Below are 14,786 nucleotides of genomic sequence, written 5' to 3' on the forward strand. Positions count from 1 at the left end.
ATTAAAAAAATTCATTAGTATGCTGTTTCGTTTTCTGAAATTATGGGTACCTTTTTTTTTTTTTTTTTTACATGCAAAGATAACCTGCATCTCTTGTAGTCCTTATTGGCATATACTTGAATTTTTAACTGGTTAGACATTTTTATCGTTAGTTGCCAATCAGTTTCATTATAATTCATTACTCTTTAGCCCATGAATGTTATTCATTGGGTTTTTATAATGATTCTATTAAAAACACAAAAATTGTTAAAAAATCTTGAAACTCAGGAATGAGTAAATGTAAATATCTCAGTCGTTTGGAATAGGCCATGAGAAAGGTAATGTGACAAGAAAGGAAGGGAATTTGGAAATGGCAACAGAGATGCACGGTGGGAGGACATGAGTTCAGGCCAGAAATTTGTCTCTAGTGTTGTCTTAGGGAGAGTCTTTTGAACAGAAATATGCTGCGAGTTTAGAAGGCAGTTCATCAGGAATTGCTGAAGCCTGATTTTTCGGTTGTACCTCAAAGAGTTTCCACTTTACGTCTGTGGTTCTGATTCAGTGCTCCCCCCCACCCTACAGTCTGCAGACAGACTGTATGATGATACAACTCCTCAAGCTAGTTGTATCTTTTATTATAATTTACACCTTTTTGGGCTTACCTATCAGTTTCTTCTGATTTGGTTGGTATAAATTATCTCCCTTGAATGCTTGAGTAAACTGGAAAAAAACGGGATTTGGGGCTCACAGAGCTGAAAACCATGGACCTGGTTGCCATCACCAAGGCTGCTCGGCACATCCTCATTCCAGAGCACATCCCATTACAGGCCGGTGGCTGCCAACCCCTCCCTTTCCTGCTGCTGCTCAGCACCTGGAAAAACTAGCTGGATAGGACAGACTTGGCCCTCTGAGACCCCTGCCAGTGCTAGCCTCAAAATAAATTTTTGTCCAAAGTTGAGAACAGGGAGGGCATTTAATTTTATCTGTTCAAAGGTTGTGATCACAATGCAAAAGCTCCTTCACTTAACCTGCCATCTTTTCTAGTCTGGTCGTTCCGCTGCTTTGTACCTGCGCCCTGAGCCCTCCTCTCCTGCTCGCTACTTTGGTCCAACCCTTTCTGTTTTACTTTGTGAACTTCATTGCATCATAAACAAACTCCTGTGAGCCTTCATCGTTTTCACAGAATGTTCTGCTTTCTTTTGATACACTTAATCTAGGCGTATAAAGCTCAGTAGGGTTGAGGTGCATGTACACATAGTCTTGCAGCTTTTATAAAATTTACTCTAATAATAACCTCTATTATTATTTACTGAGCACTAATTTTGTCTTAGGGTTTTTCAGCAAGTCAGCAGGAGAACTGAGATTTGATTTCATAGCTCTCTGGCTCTGATGTCCATGCTCTTTCCATGACCATGTAAGAAAATAAATACACTTTAAAAAAGGTGGGAAAAACCCTGTTTGTTAGGTTTTTTATTAGGCTTTATTTGATGTGACCTTCAAAAGAACAGAGACAAATGCTTTTTCTCTGCGAATGTAACACGGATTTCTTCAGCCCTCTCAGAGGTGTTGAACTCTTGAGCTAATTAGTGTGTACCAGATACTAGAGTAAGTAATTGAGAAAGTCTGTCATTGGTGAACCCTTAACTTTATGATAGATATCATATCACAGTACTTATGATGTGGTGACATGAGGTGAGGGTGGTAACTCCTTGTCCAGCAAAAGAAGTTTGAACAACCATACTTTGTTTGAGCCTTTCACCTATATTCCGGGGATGAATCACATTGGATATTTGGACATTTTAGATTTGACTTTAATGTATGAAGAGAGTAATTAAAATCTAGTGTACTAGTCAGCTATAGAGAACAAACTAGTGGTTACCAGTAGTGAGAAGGAAGAGGGGAGGGGCAAGATATGTGTAGGGGATTAAGAGGTACAAGCTATTATGTATGAAATAAGCTACAAGGATATATTGTACAATGCAGGGAATATAGCCAGTATTTTATAATAACTGTAAGTGGAGTATAACCTTTAAAAATTGTGAACCACTGTGTTGTACACCCGTAACATATAATATTGTACATAAACTATACTTAAATAAAAGTAATAGTGCATTAGAGTAAATGTTATAAAGCTTGCATGTAACAGTGCTATCAAGGGTAGGTTGTTACTTTATTCAGAATAATTATCGTAAAATAATAAAGTTCAAGTATTTGAATCTCTACCAAGTACTACAGTAGAAAATGCAGTAAGTCACAGTCCTTGCCCTTAGGACATTCATAGTCTTGCAAGGGAAATTATAAACACGTTAATAAAATAACATGTTAATATTATGAGAAGATAAGCTCAGAGGAATGGTGCCTACTTCAGTTGGTGGTTTTGGGGAGGGGGATTGTTGGGAATAAGTAGTGTTTGTATAGTAAGGCTTGGCTATCAACAGCAATTTTCATCTCTCTCATTTACTTCACAAAAAACCCTGTTAAATAAAAAATGTTTCTATACTCGTTTTAAGAGATGGGAGTAGTGCTAAAAGAAATTAACTTAGATAACTAAATGTTAGAATCAATGTTCCATTTTGACTCAGGTCCTCTGACTTCGTAGGTCAAGACTTTTTTCCAGAGACTCTTCTTACAGTGCTTATATTTAGAAATACTGACTTCAAGTGGGCAGATTGGGTACTAGTTAAGATGTTAATGGAAAACAGGGAGAGATCGCCCGTGTGGTTTATACGAATGACACCTGGAGTTGTGCAGTTCATTATGTAGAGACACTGGGAATGTGATATTAATAAGCGAGAGGTATAATATTGTCACTTACCAAATGTATGGTGTCACTTTGCGTATTCATCACTGGCTGAAAATCACTGAAGAACTCTTAAACAGCTGAAAAACGCTTAAGACAGCTGCTCTTTTCTCATTTGTCCAGTTTAGTCAAGTGACCTTGGGTCAGCCAGGTAGGACAGGCTTTGGATTTCTTTGTGACTACTCTGGGGAATGAACGGAAAGCCAATTAGTTTAAAATAGAGTATATGATATATAGTGTATAGTTAGCTTATAACTTTACCTTAAACATTGCCTGAGAAAAAAGCTAATGTTTCTGTTGCACTATACAGACTTAGAGTCTTTTACCAAATTGTGAATTCAGCTCATCTGGGCCTTTCTTCAAGCAATACGCTACTTTATTAGTTTTCATAATATGCTTTGTTTGAATGAGTATTTTCTCTGTAGAATCTAATGATTGAAGATAGTTTGCAAGTGCCCATTCTGATTTACTTCTGTCCAGTTTTTAGTTGATTAGATACTTTGGCTTTCATTATCAATATGAAAATCCATCTGGCTAGAAATCTGTATTAAGTTTTGTTCATGTTTGGAATACATAGTAAAACTGCCAAACTGATTTTCAGTTCAAACATTTCCCGTATGTTATGTTTATATATTTACATCTCATTTTTGGCCTTAATTGTTCTCTGAAGAAGCTTTATTGCTTATCTGTACTTACTTGGATGTAGTAGACACAAAACTAACCTTTTCCATTTGATTGTATTTTCTCTTTGACACATAGTAGGTACTGGCCTAATTTTGTTAAGTGGATGAATCAGTGAAGGATAAATGGGAAGATAACAGTTCATGTCATTAATAGTGATCTAAACCACAGCTGTTTTCACAACTTCACTAGACTGTCAGCTCTTTGAGAGGAGGCACTGAATTGAATGTACATTTCTTCCCTGAGAGCTAACAAAGGACTTGGTGTATTAAATACTAATAATAAATGTTTGTGGAATGAATATACATTTAAAGGTTTCTTTTATGCTGTTGGCAACAAGGTCTTTGTTATATTTAGCTTCCAGGTGTAAAAAAAGAAAAAGAAAAGTCAGCAAATAAAATCCTTAAATCTGAAGAAAACAGATGTAAGCTGTGTGCTTTAGCCATAATAGCCTCTCTGAACAAAATCTATAACTGTATCCTTAGGACATCCTCCTCTAGGCCACTGCTGCCCTGTAAAGTGAGGGCACCTGAGGCTGTTTTCAGACATACGGTAGCACGTCATGCAGAGAGGAGTGGCATGGAGGCTGCTGCTCAGGATATATCAACATAGTACTGGGACTGAGTACCCCCCACCCCCCGCTTTCGTGGGGGACTTGGGAGCTTGGTGATCCTGTCTTCAAAGTAGCAGCCTGCAGCGTTTGAATCAGATGTCATAAAGCACAGCCAGATCATGGTTCTCCTCACAGGGTCCTTGGCTCTGAAGGGTGGTAAGTTGGGGCCAGTTTGAATAGTATCAGGGGAGCAGTGGGAATGTCAGTATAGAAAGCAGCAAGGGACAAGCTGTCAGGTTGCTGGTCTGGCAGGCCACCTCTGCCTGAGGCAGAGGTAAGTTTGGGATTTTGTTTGGGCTTCTTTCTTAAATATACTGTACAGATAATTTCATCAAACTCCCACATACTGTGAAGTTGAACGCTTAGTTCAGATATATAGACTGAATTGCTGTGTACTTCTAAGGCAAAAGTACAGACAGGTATATACCCCAAAGAATTTAAAACAGGTAGTCAAACAAGTACATTCACATACATGTTCACAGCAGCCACAAGCTGGAAACAACCCAAATGTCTGCTAACAGAAGGATGGACAAATTGTGGTATATACTTGCGATAGAATATTATGCAGCCATAAAAAAGGAATGAACTACCAATCCATGCCACAACTTGGATGGCCCTTGAGAACATTATGATAAATGAAAGAAGCCAGACACAAAAGGTTGTTTGAATTCATTTGTACAAAATACCCAGAATAGGTAAATCCACAGAGATCGAGGGCACATTGGTGGTGGCTGTGGCTGGGGAAAGGGGAAAGGGGGTAACTGCTTAATGCCTAAGCTTTATTTTGAAGGGATAAAAATGTTTCGTAACTAGATGGAGGTGGCAGACATTGTGAACGTACTCAATACCACTGAATTATTCATTTAAAAACGGTTAATTTTATGTTAATTTCACCACAATGAAAAAAAAAGATTTCATTAATCCTCTCCTCCCTCCCAAACCCTAAAACAAACAAAAATGCATATAATTAGAATATGATGCGTTGTAGTCCCGTACTTTGGCCTACTTTTTTTTTTTCCCCCGGTACGCGGGCCTCTCACTGTTGTGGCCTCTCCCGTTGCGGAGCACAGGCTCCAGACGTGCAGGCTCAGTGGCCATGGCTCACGGGCCCAGCCGCTCCGCGTCATGTGGGATCTTCCCAGACCGGGGCATGAACCCGCGTCCCCGGCATCTGCAGGCAGACTCTCAATCACTGTGCCATCAGGGAAGCCCCTGGCCTACTTTTTTTTCCTGAATAAGCTTAGTCTTTCCCTACCTGTGTCCTTCTGTGCACACTGTGGTCTCCCACTGGAATGTTGTCCTCCACCCATTTTCCACATCCAGGTCTTATCCAGCCATAAACATATATATCACCATCAGGCTTTCTTTGATCCTCTTGAACTCCCTTCATCTTTCTCAAGCCCATATCCAAAATGATCTCTTGATCCTTTGAAGACCCTTAGCACTTTTCTCTATACCTCATTTTTGGGCAGTTATCAAATTTGACCTTTGGTTACAGTTAGTTATACCCACTTCTTAGCCATCTGTGTGCTTGAGTAGAGGGCGTATAATGTCTGATTTTTTTTTCTTTTTTCTTTCATAGTGTAAGTGCACAGTATTCATTGACCAAATAGAAGAAACCACACTTTTGAGAAGGTGTAGGAATATTTGTACTATGTCAACTAATTTTTCTATAGCTTAGACATTCTACTTAGAGCTCAGTGATTCAAAGGATTAATTAGTTCATTCCCTCATTCAGCATTTTACTACTGTGACAGGGGTGGGCACTGATAGATGTGGGAGTACAAGGATGACTAACAGTCCTGAATACAGGGGAACAAATCTTCACCTTGGGTTTAAAATTGGTTTCACAAGAGATACCCATTATTTAAGCAATCTACATGGAACAGTCTAGTCCCAGAGTGTGGAGATTGGCTCTACTAGACTAGTACCGCTTGTTCATGGTCCTCTTGCTCATCGTTGACTTGGATGAAGACAAGCACACTTTGAATTCTCAAAGTGCTTATGCCAATGAGAGGACTTCTTTTTACATTTTTTTCTCGAGTTCTTGTTAAATTCCTTTGTAATCTAGACGTCCTTAAATTTACCCAAGGCTGAATCATAATTGTTGTTGTTTGTGGGGCTTAAAGTTTTAAAGTGTTATCCCGTACTTTCCTTGTGTACTCCAGAGTGTACGTGGGGGGGCACACATGGCATCACATAAACAAATGCTGGCACGCCTCTGGTGCTGTTGGTGGAGGTGCAGCTGGTGGTTCGGAGCTACTGAAACTTCTAAGGTGCCTTGTAATGGTCAAATAAGATTTTAATTTAGTTGATTATTTTCAGTAATACGTACCTTATTCTAATTTTTTGAAACTTAATTTTTTTTTTTATACTTAAGGACAATCCATTTCTTCGCCTAGTATATAAATAGCCTTTTATGGCAACTTTTTTCTGACAGAGTTAACGAATTATATCTTCTGTTCTCAGGGTCTGCTCTGGGCGACTTATAGTAGTGGAGAGCAGAAAGTTCTCTCAGGGTATGGAAAGAAATATCAGTTTTAATACCGTAATGTATAAGCCACTGATAACTTGTTAATAAAACATATATGCATATTCTGTTGCATAAGATGAAAAAGCACATTTTGACATAAGTACAGCATCACTTTTTTTAGGCTTAAGATTTCAGATAACCCCCAACTGATATTTTGTTGTTTTTTCCCCCCATACTATTGTGATTCTGGAGGTTATGGAGTTAACGTGGGCCTGGGAAATGTCTGGCAGTGGCTTAATCTCTGTTGTTTTGTGATGCTTGAGAGATCGTGGTGTGTCCTGACGTTCACAAAGGTGGGCAGGGCATTGTGTTGCCATGAGATTAGACTGCGAATGTATTGAATTTGAGGATTGCATGGTTATATTTTTTGACTTAGTACAATATGTTTTCAGTCATAGAAAGTTAGAACTGGGGATGACACGGAAGTTGTGGAGTCCAACCTCAGAGCTGTGGGAACTGAGACCTGGAGGGTTGCTTGCCTTACGAGCAGCAGGGTAGCTCTTACATCCAAGCTGGTGTTTCATTCACAACAGCATGGCTGTTCTCCTAGTGTGCAGTTGTGCGTGTGTGCGTGTGTGTGTGTGCGTGCAGAATTGTTAGCGTATCCTGCTTTCATTTGTATGAATCGTATGCTTGCCATCACGGTTCTTATTCATGCTCCTTTCTTCATTAAATTGAGTCACAGTACTTGCATGTGCACATCTTAGGTATAAGAACAATTGCTTTTCAAGATCTTGGAGAGGAATAGATTTCAACTAGGTGTAACTAAGAGATGAAAGGAAAGCAACATTTCTGTATTTTGTTAAAAAAAAAATCCAAAGTTCTTGGTGATGTTCTCATAATTTTCTTACCTTGTTGATCCAAGAATTTATGTCCTGTTTTTCAAATTCAGCCAGGCTATGATGACCTTAATCCTGATTGGAGACTCTCTGCTGAGAAGAGAAAAAAAATCAAAGGTGAGTTTTATGATGTATGATGATTAAAACCTTAAGAGACTCGTGTTGTTTAGTAAAGGTGCTTTTTAGATGGTATGATATATATAGGGGAGGGAAAACTCCTCTTCTTTCTACTATCCTAGGTTCTCTGGCTGGGGATCTGTAAAATTAGATTGACAAAAGACAGATTAATAAGAGAAAAGCAAGCAGAAGTTTATTAGCATGTACACTGAGTTTATACACGGGGGTACCCAGGGATGAGTAACTCCGAGGGATGGTTGGAAATTGTGCTTATACAGCATCTAAACAAAGAAACAGTCAATTTTTAGGGAAGTGACAAGACAAAGGAAAAGCAGTTGGAGTTTCTAGGAGTGGCAAATTGTGGGAAGGCAAGTATGTGGGGAAAGTAATGGAAGATAAGCAGTAGTTAGTTATGTAGATTCCTTCGGTGCTATCTCTGGGCTCCTAAGGGTCTAAATTTGTCTCCAGTGATGAACTCTTGTCCTTCGTGGTAGAAAGCAGAGAGGGGAACAACTTTGTAAATTTATGTCCTACTTTTACGCAAATAGGTAGAGGGCAGGGAGCTTTTCTTGTGTCTGCTTCTTCTCAGTGGCCTCTAGCCCAAAATAATCATTATGCCACAGTGGCACATTTTGGGGTGGCATATTCGGCTACCCTACATATAAAAAAGTCTCTAGATACTTCTGCTTCACTTTGGAAGGAACACCAAGATTTCATAGGACGGGGACAAGGCAACAGATCCAGCTTGCTGACGGTCAGGTGTTAATATTTTGAGTTTTCCCAAGGCTGAGGCAGAGCCTGTGGCATGCAGCATGGCTCTCCCTCCACAGGCCAGCATGGAGTTGGCACACTGAGTTCAAAGCTCGTAAGTGTGCTCCTTTGTAAATGAGCATGGAGGGGATAGCAGAAAGGGACTCCTCAAAGGGTAGACTCTGAGTAGTTATCTTTGGGGCTGGGGTGCCGGTGTGGTAGACGGTAGGTAATGAGAGGTTGGAGGGACCTTCTCTTTCTTTTCATACATCTCCATATATAAGCATTTTTTTTTTTTAGCAGTGAGCATGTATTACTTTTATAAATAGAAAAGAAACCCAGTATTTACATTTAATTAAAAGCAATAGTGATTATTTAATTGGTAGATTAAAATTAAAAACAAAAATTAAAATGTTAAGAGTTACTTTGAGTAATTGGTTCCTTTTTCTTCAGGTGAAACTCCCCAAGTTAAACACTGCTGAATTTTTAAGTGTCTCCTATGAAATTAGTGATAGTTACAAGGTTCAAAATCTTTATTAAATTATGCTTCTAATTCACATTTAAAGACCCTGAAAGTATTGATTTGTTAATATCACGTGTGATGTTCACGTATTCGCTTTTGTTAAATAATCATCCGAAATACTCATTCAGAAAAACATTTCTGAGAAAAAATATAATTTGTCAAATTAGAAGGTTGGCTGCATATTTAAATGATTTGCTCCTTTCCATCCCGCATTACATTAAGCTGTAAGCCTAGGAACACTGCTTTTCATGTTTTCTTGGAACTCCTTATTTATATAGATTGCTTTAGGCTTAAATCGGAAGAAAATGTTGAGTTTTCATGGTTTTTGTTTTTTAATTAAAATAATGAATTATTCTCATGGAGTTAACCTCCTATTTTATTTTATTTTTAATTTGGCCGTGCTGCGCGGCTTCTGGGATCTTCGTTCCTCAACCAGGGATCGAACTCGTGCCCACGGCAGTGAAAGTGCCCAGTCCTAACTGCTGGACTGCCAGGGAATTCCACTGACCTCCTATTTTAGAATCTCTATCTCCTTAGTCAAATGTTTACATATATTTTAAAATTTACGGTGTACTTTGTATGTATTACCTTTAAACCTTGTCAGATCCTTAGTGGAACAAGTGGTATAAAAGGGCAATAAAATTATAGTAAATATCATGCCATTTCCTTTTTTTTTTTTTTTTTTTTTGCCGTACGCGGGCCTCTCACTGTTGTGGCCTCTCCCATTGCGGAACAGAGGCTCTGGACGCGCAGCCTCAGCGGCCATGGCCCACGGGCCCAGCCGCTCCACGGCATGTGGGATCCTCCCGGACCGGGGCACGAACCCGTGTCCCCTGCATCAGCAGGCGGACTCCCAACCACTGCGCCACCAGGGAAGCCCCGCCATTTCCTTTTGAATGCCTCAATTTGGTGAACCACAGTTCAGTTCTATCCACCCTCCCCCAACCCCTGCAGTTCCTTACTGGTCTTGAATATGTTTTCCTCTTTCTGATTAGTTGCAAGTATAGAGGAGGAAAAAGTTCTTTTTCCTACTACCCTACTAGATTCTCCAGCTGAGACCCAGTAAATTGGACTAACAAAAAGAAAAAAGCATACACATTTACTTAATATGTTTTAGGGACACAGGAGCCTTCATAAGGAAATGAAGACCTGAGGAACAGTTACACCTGATTAGTTTTATACTAGGTTGGGTGAAGAGTGGAAAGTTGTAGAAAGACATGAGAGACAAAAGGGTCTGAGCTAAGGGTAGTAAACTGGGAGGAACTTAGCAAGGCCTGTTTGTTTCCATTTTTCTTGGCTTCCCTCCGTCTTTGGAGATAAGGATGCTCCTTTCCTCCAGATATAAAAAAGGTACCTCTCACATGAGGATCTTAGGACCTGCTCCAGAGGAAGGTCAGAGTTCTTCCTGAGTCTGCCATTTCTCAGTACACACCTACCTTTTTTTTATATGTTGAAAATGGTGACATATCTCTGAATATTTTTCATCTTTTGAGCAGAAAGACCTTAATATATTTACCTCTGCATCCCTAGAACTTTGGACTTTGGCAAATTGTTGGCATTCAGATGTTCATTAAATAAATTACCGTTTTGTATCTTCTACTTGAGTAAAAATCTGAGTGGTGACTTACATTTTAATTTTTCTTATTATTTGTCGTACCTTTAGGACTCACATGGTTTTAAAATTGATTATTGGACTAAGTGTGTTGTATTTAAACCACATTGATGGATGGATTTGTATTGATTTACTTTTCCCCCCATTAGATAAAGAGTCCTTTTACCCACTGATAGATGTGAATTGGTGGGTGAACAGTGCAGTGATTTTGGCTCGCTGCTCTGGTGCTCTGACTGTTTCGTCGGTGAAAACTTTGAAGAATTTACTGGGAAAATCCTGTGAATGGTTTGAACCATCCCCTCAAGTCACTGCTACCCATGATGGGGGATTTTTGATTTTGGAGGTAATGCTTTCCCTTTTAAAGCAATCAGTGTGTTTGAGAGTAAACATTTATTACCCCCAAAATCTAAATATCTGATTTTAATTTTGGTTATCCCATTATTTAATCTTGTCTTTAAAAAGAAAAATTTGTTATTGGAATCAGAACTTGAGTGCAGTATAAAAAAGATCTATTGTTTAGACAATTTAAAAAAGTGCATTTGTATAAGAATGAAGAACATTTAGGGTCATTTTGCTCTCTGTAAAGCCTTTCTTCCTCATTGACATGATAGCTTTTTTCTTTTTCCTGGATTAGTTATCTTAAAAATATAAATAATATCACTACCTAAGAAATGCAGTCTTTAACCTATTCCTATGAAATATGACAGCTTAAAACTTTTGGTTCTTTTATTAAGAAAAACTTGTTTATCATGACAAAAATTTTGAAAAGAGGCTAATATTTTAAAGTTATGTTTTGGTCATTTAAAATTATTTTAAGTCTTTCAAGGTAATGGCCTTCAATAGCCTTCACGTCAGTGCAGACTGACAAATGTCTTCTCCCCTTAAGTTTGGTACCGAGTCTAAAGATGTGCTTTAAAGAGAACCAGGGCTTAAAATCGAAGGCAGCTGTGTTAGGTCTGGAATGAAAGTTATCGTTAGCAGGCAGCCTTCAGACTCAGACCTTTGTGAAGACATTGTTTAAAAGCTGGGGAGCTATGCTTGATAAAGCAAATAAATACTTCAGGTTCATGTTGCTAAACAGATGGAAAAACCGTCTTTTCACAGCAGGTACAAAAATATCAAAAAGAAAGAAATTAACATTCTCAACTCCTTTATTTCCCTAAAGTAATTACCAGGTATATATTTTACAAGACCGTATTAATGACCTGTTATTAAAACAGGCTTTAGTTTTAGAGATTTGGAGCCAATAACTTCTGTGCTTATTTCTGGAGCTATTGATGTAAATATATAGCATTTGTTGTTGGGTTTCTTTGAATTCCATTCTTAGATTTAATCCCACGGCTGATGTAATGAATCAAACCAGAGTAGAATTAAAAATATTTTTCTCATTAGCTCTAAAAACTTACCTTTAGTTCCTCACTATTCACTTAACATCTCCTTTTTCAATTCAGTGCGAGATTAAACTTGCCCCCAAACGATCTCGTTTGGAGACGAGGGCGGGAGAAGAAGGTGAAGGAGAAGAGGATTCGGATTCCGATCAGGAGACATCTGCCAAGGCTCGCTACTTTGGTTATATAAAACAGGGCTTGTACTTAGTGACCGAGATGGAGCGCTTCGCACCAGCCCGGAAACGCCCGCGAACCATTACTAAAAACTACCGCCTGGTGAGCCTGCGGTCTACGACCCCAGAGGAGCTCTACCAGAGGAAGGTGAGGGTGTCCCCTTACTATCCACGGTCACAGCATCAGATGTGATTTGCCTCTATTGAGAAAAAACTTTTTTTTTAATAAAGGAAGAAATTTAAAGAGGGATTGTTATTATCGTTGACGTCTTAGCTGTGTCAGTATGGTAAAGCTGCTGAGAATAATGCTGGTCTTTGCGCCTGCGCAGTCACAGTCAGAGCAGTGGGTGGGAGGTGAGTTCTTGTGGACCGATTGTACGCTTGGCTCCGCCCAGGTTTTCGCTCCACTTCGTGTGGCCTTCAGCTCTCACTTCCTCTGTGTTGAAGTACAGCCGTCTCCTCAGACTGCAGCAGATGAGGGAAGAAGCGCAGACTTGCTTTCTAGTCTGGGGTTTGCTTGGGAAGCAGATTTGATCAACACTGAGTATTCCACGTGTCTGTGCTGCACTGTCACAAGCGGAGTCCTGGAGGAGGAGTCGGGCCGCCCTGCTGGTCCTGGTTTTGCCATTTTACTTTATAACCATGGGTATTTCACCTCTGTTTCTCATCTTTCTGTTAAAGCGCTTAAAAGAAATACTTGATCTCTCCGCCCCTTGTCACGTTCGTGAGCTTCTGGGGCCACGGTGCACGTGAAGGTGGTTAGGAGTGACCTACGCTGTCATCGTTCATTCTGTCATCATTTTGACACGCAGACTGCTCGGTAATGTCACATTCGTGTTCCATTTCCTTGTCCAAAGATCGAAAGTGAAGAGTATGAAGAAGCCTTGTCTCTGGCTCAGACCTACGGCCTGGATACTGACCTGGTGTATCAGAGGCAGTGGAGGAAGTCAGCTGTCAACATTGCTTCAATTCAGAATTACTTGGTATGTTTAAGATTTTGGGGAACATGCAGTAAAATTCAAACTTATGGAAAAACTTTTGGCTGTAGGGCTTCATGTTGGAGTACTTTTCACTGCTGACTTTTCTATGTGAAGTGTTTTATTCTACCTTGAAAAATTATCTATCAGGTTCTGTCGGCCCTGCAGCTAGACGTTGGTGCAGAAGACATGTGACCAAATATTCACTGCTAAACCAGCCAGCTGCCTGGCCTTGGCCTAATCCTTTCCCTTCATCTACCTCAGTTAACCTCTGTTCACCTCCATCAGTCAGGGTCCTGTCAGAAGCCAGGAACCACACAGTAATTTGAACAGGAACAGTTTTAATATGGAGAATTAATATTTTCTAGCAACAAGAGATTTACTATATGAGGGCAAAGAGAACTCTAAGGAATACCCTGGGGCTGAACGGCATGTACCCAAGGAGGGAACAAACTCGGAAGGGAGGGCTCCCCCTGGGCCGGGATTCAGGCTTCCTTGGACAAGGAGTGGTTGCAGCACATTGGGCGGACGAGCAGTTCGCTGGAATGCCTGAGGCCACGGCTGGTCCACAGTAGCCAAGGCTGGCGGGCAGGGAAAGGTGGGATGGATGGGCCAGCTGGATGCCTGTTGCTAGGGTGGCCGTGAACTGAGGTTGGGGGGTCGGAAAACCCCAGGGGCTGATAAGTAGGGAGCCCCCCACCAGCATGAAGGCTGGTAGATAAGGAACCGTGGCCAGGACTGAAAAGAAAATATTCCCCCTGGTGTAGGCGAGCCTAGTTTAGGGAGCTTCCCCTTCAGGTGTCTGGGAGGATTTGCTGGGGAGGAATCTGTCCATGGGAGTGCAGCTGACACTAAGTGGGAAGTTGTCTTCCAAAGGAGGGAGGGGGAAGTAAGCACCACCAGGTGTCGCCTGCGGGCATTGCCAAGACAGGAGCAAGAACCAGCGCACACGTGGACTAGAGACCAGAGCCTCTTCCTCTGCAGTGGCCTGCAGCGCCCTCTGTTGACAAAGCTTAATATCGTGTCAGCGGCAAATGGGAAAGGCTGTTTATCCCATAGCTGGCTCTGAAGAGTGCTTTTGAGGCTGAGGCAATAAATAGATAACTGTCATATCAAACTTGCCAAATACCCCCTTTTTGCTTAAATCCTACAGTTAAATCCTTGCTGCTATGTGCTGCCACAGTTAGAGTTACTATGTTGGCTGTTTATTTGAATCATTGGCACCTTTGTAAGGAAGTAGTTGGACTCATACCTATTTTTAGAAGGTGCTGACTTCTCATGTGACATTTAGGAAGGCAAATACCTTTTCATTTAGGAATATTCTAAGAAGTGTTGGGAAATTTTCATGGTAGTTGTTTTCCCTAAAAATTCATGTACATGAGTAATTAAAAATAAATAAAAACGTAATCTGAAAAAGTTGTGTGTAAGAAGTTGATGCTTCAACCCAACGGGAAGATGAACTGTCAATACAAGCAAGATATCAGAGTTGAGAGAGCATGAAAGATAATGAAATAAAGGAAGAAGACAAAGTTGCTTGTATTTTCTTTAGAATATCAGAACAGCAAACCTATATTATCTTTCTTTCTGTTGTGACTCAGGACAGTGAGCTCATGAGTTCATGTATATCCTTTTCTGTAACACAGTAGAAAGCAGATATGGTCTCTGAAGGAGCTGACAAATGTTAGGAGAGACAAATTATGTACATTTTTTATTGGGGGAAATATTTAATTCAGCAAAATAAATAGGCAGTGAAGAGTAAAAGCACTATGCCAGGAATGAAAGGGGTACAGGAGTGGCATAA

At 40.2% G+C, this 14,786-nt stretch overlaps 1 protein-coding gene across 2 annotated transcripts in view; it reads left to right on the forward strand.

Annotated features, from left to right (window-relative positions):
- NBAS (NBAS subunit of NRZ tethering complex) overlaps positions 1–14,786 on the forward strand; it is a 341,606-nt gene that overhangs the window by 67,099 nt on the left and 259,721 nt on the right. For both annotated transcript variants that reach the window (XM_067703666.1, XM_067703667.1), the window contains 4 exons: positions 7,499–7,562; positions 10,597–10,790; positions 11,899–12,156; positions 12,866–12,991. In XM_067703666.1, the coding sequence (XP_067559767.1) occupies positions 7,499–7,562; positions 10,597–10,790; positions 11,899–12,156; positions 12,866–12,991 (642 nt within the window). The remainder of the gene's footprint in view (positions 1–7,498; positions 7,563–10,596; positions 10,791–11,898; positions 12,157–12,865; positions 12,992–14,786) is intronic.

This window comes from Pseudorca crassidens, chromosome 14 (genome assembly GCF_039906515.1).
Source record: "Pseudorca crassidens isolate mPseCra1 chromosome 14, mPseCra1.hap1, whole genome shotgun sequence".
In the NCBI taxonomy this organism is placed as follows: Eukaryota; Metazoa; Chordata; class Mammalia; order Artiodactyla; family Delphinidae; genus Pseudorca; species Pseudorca crassidens.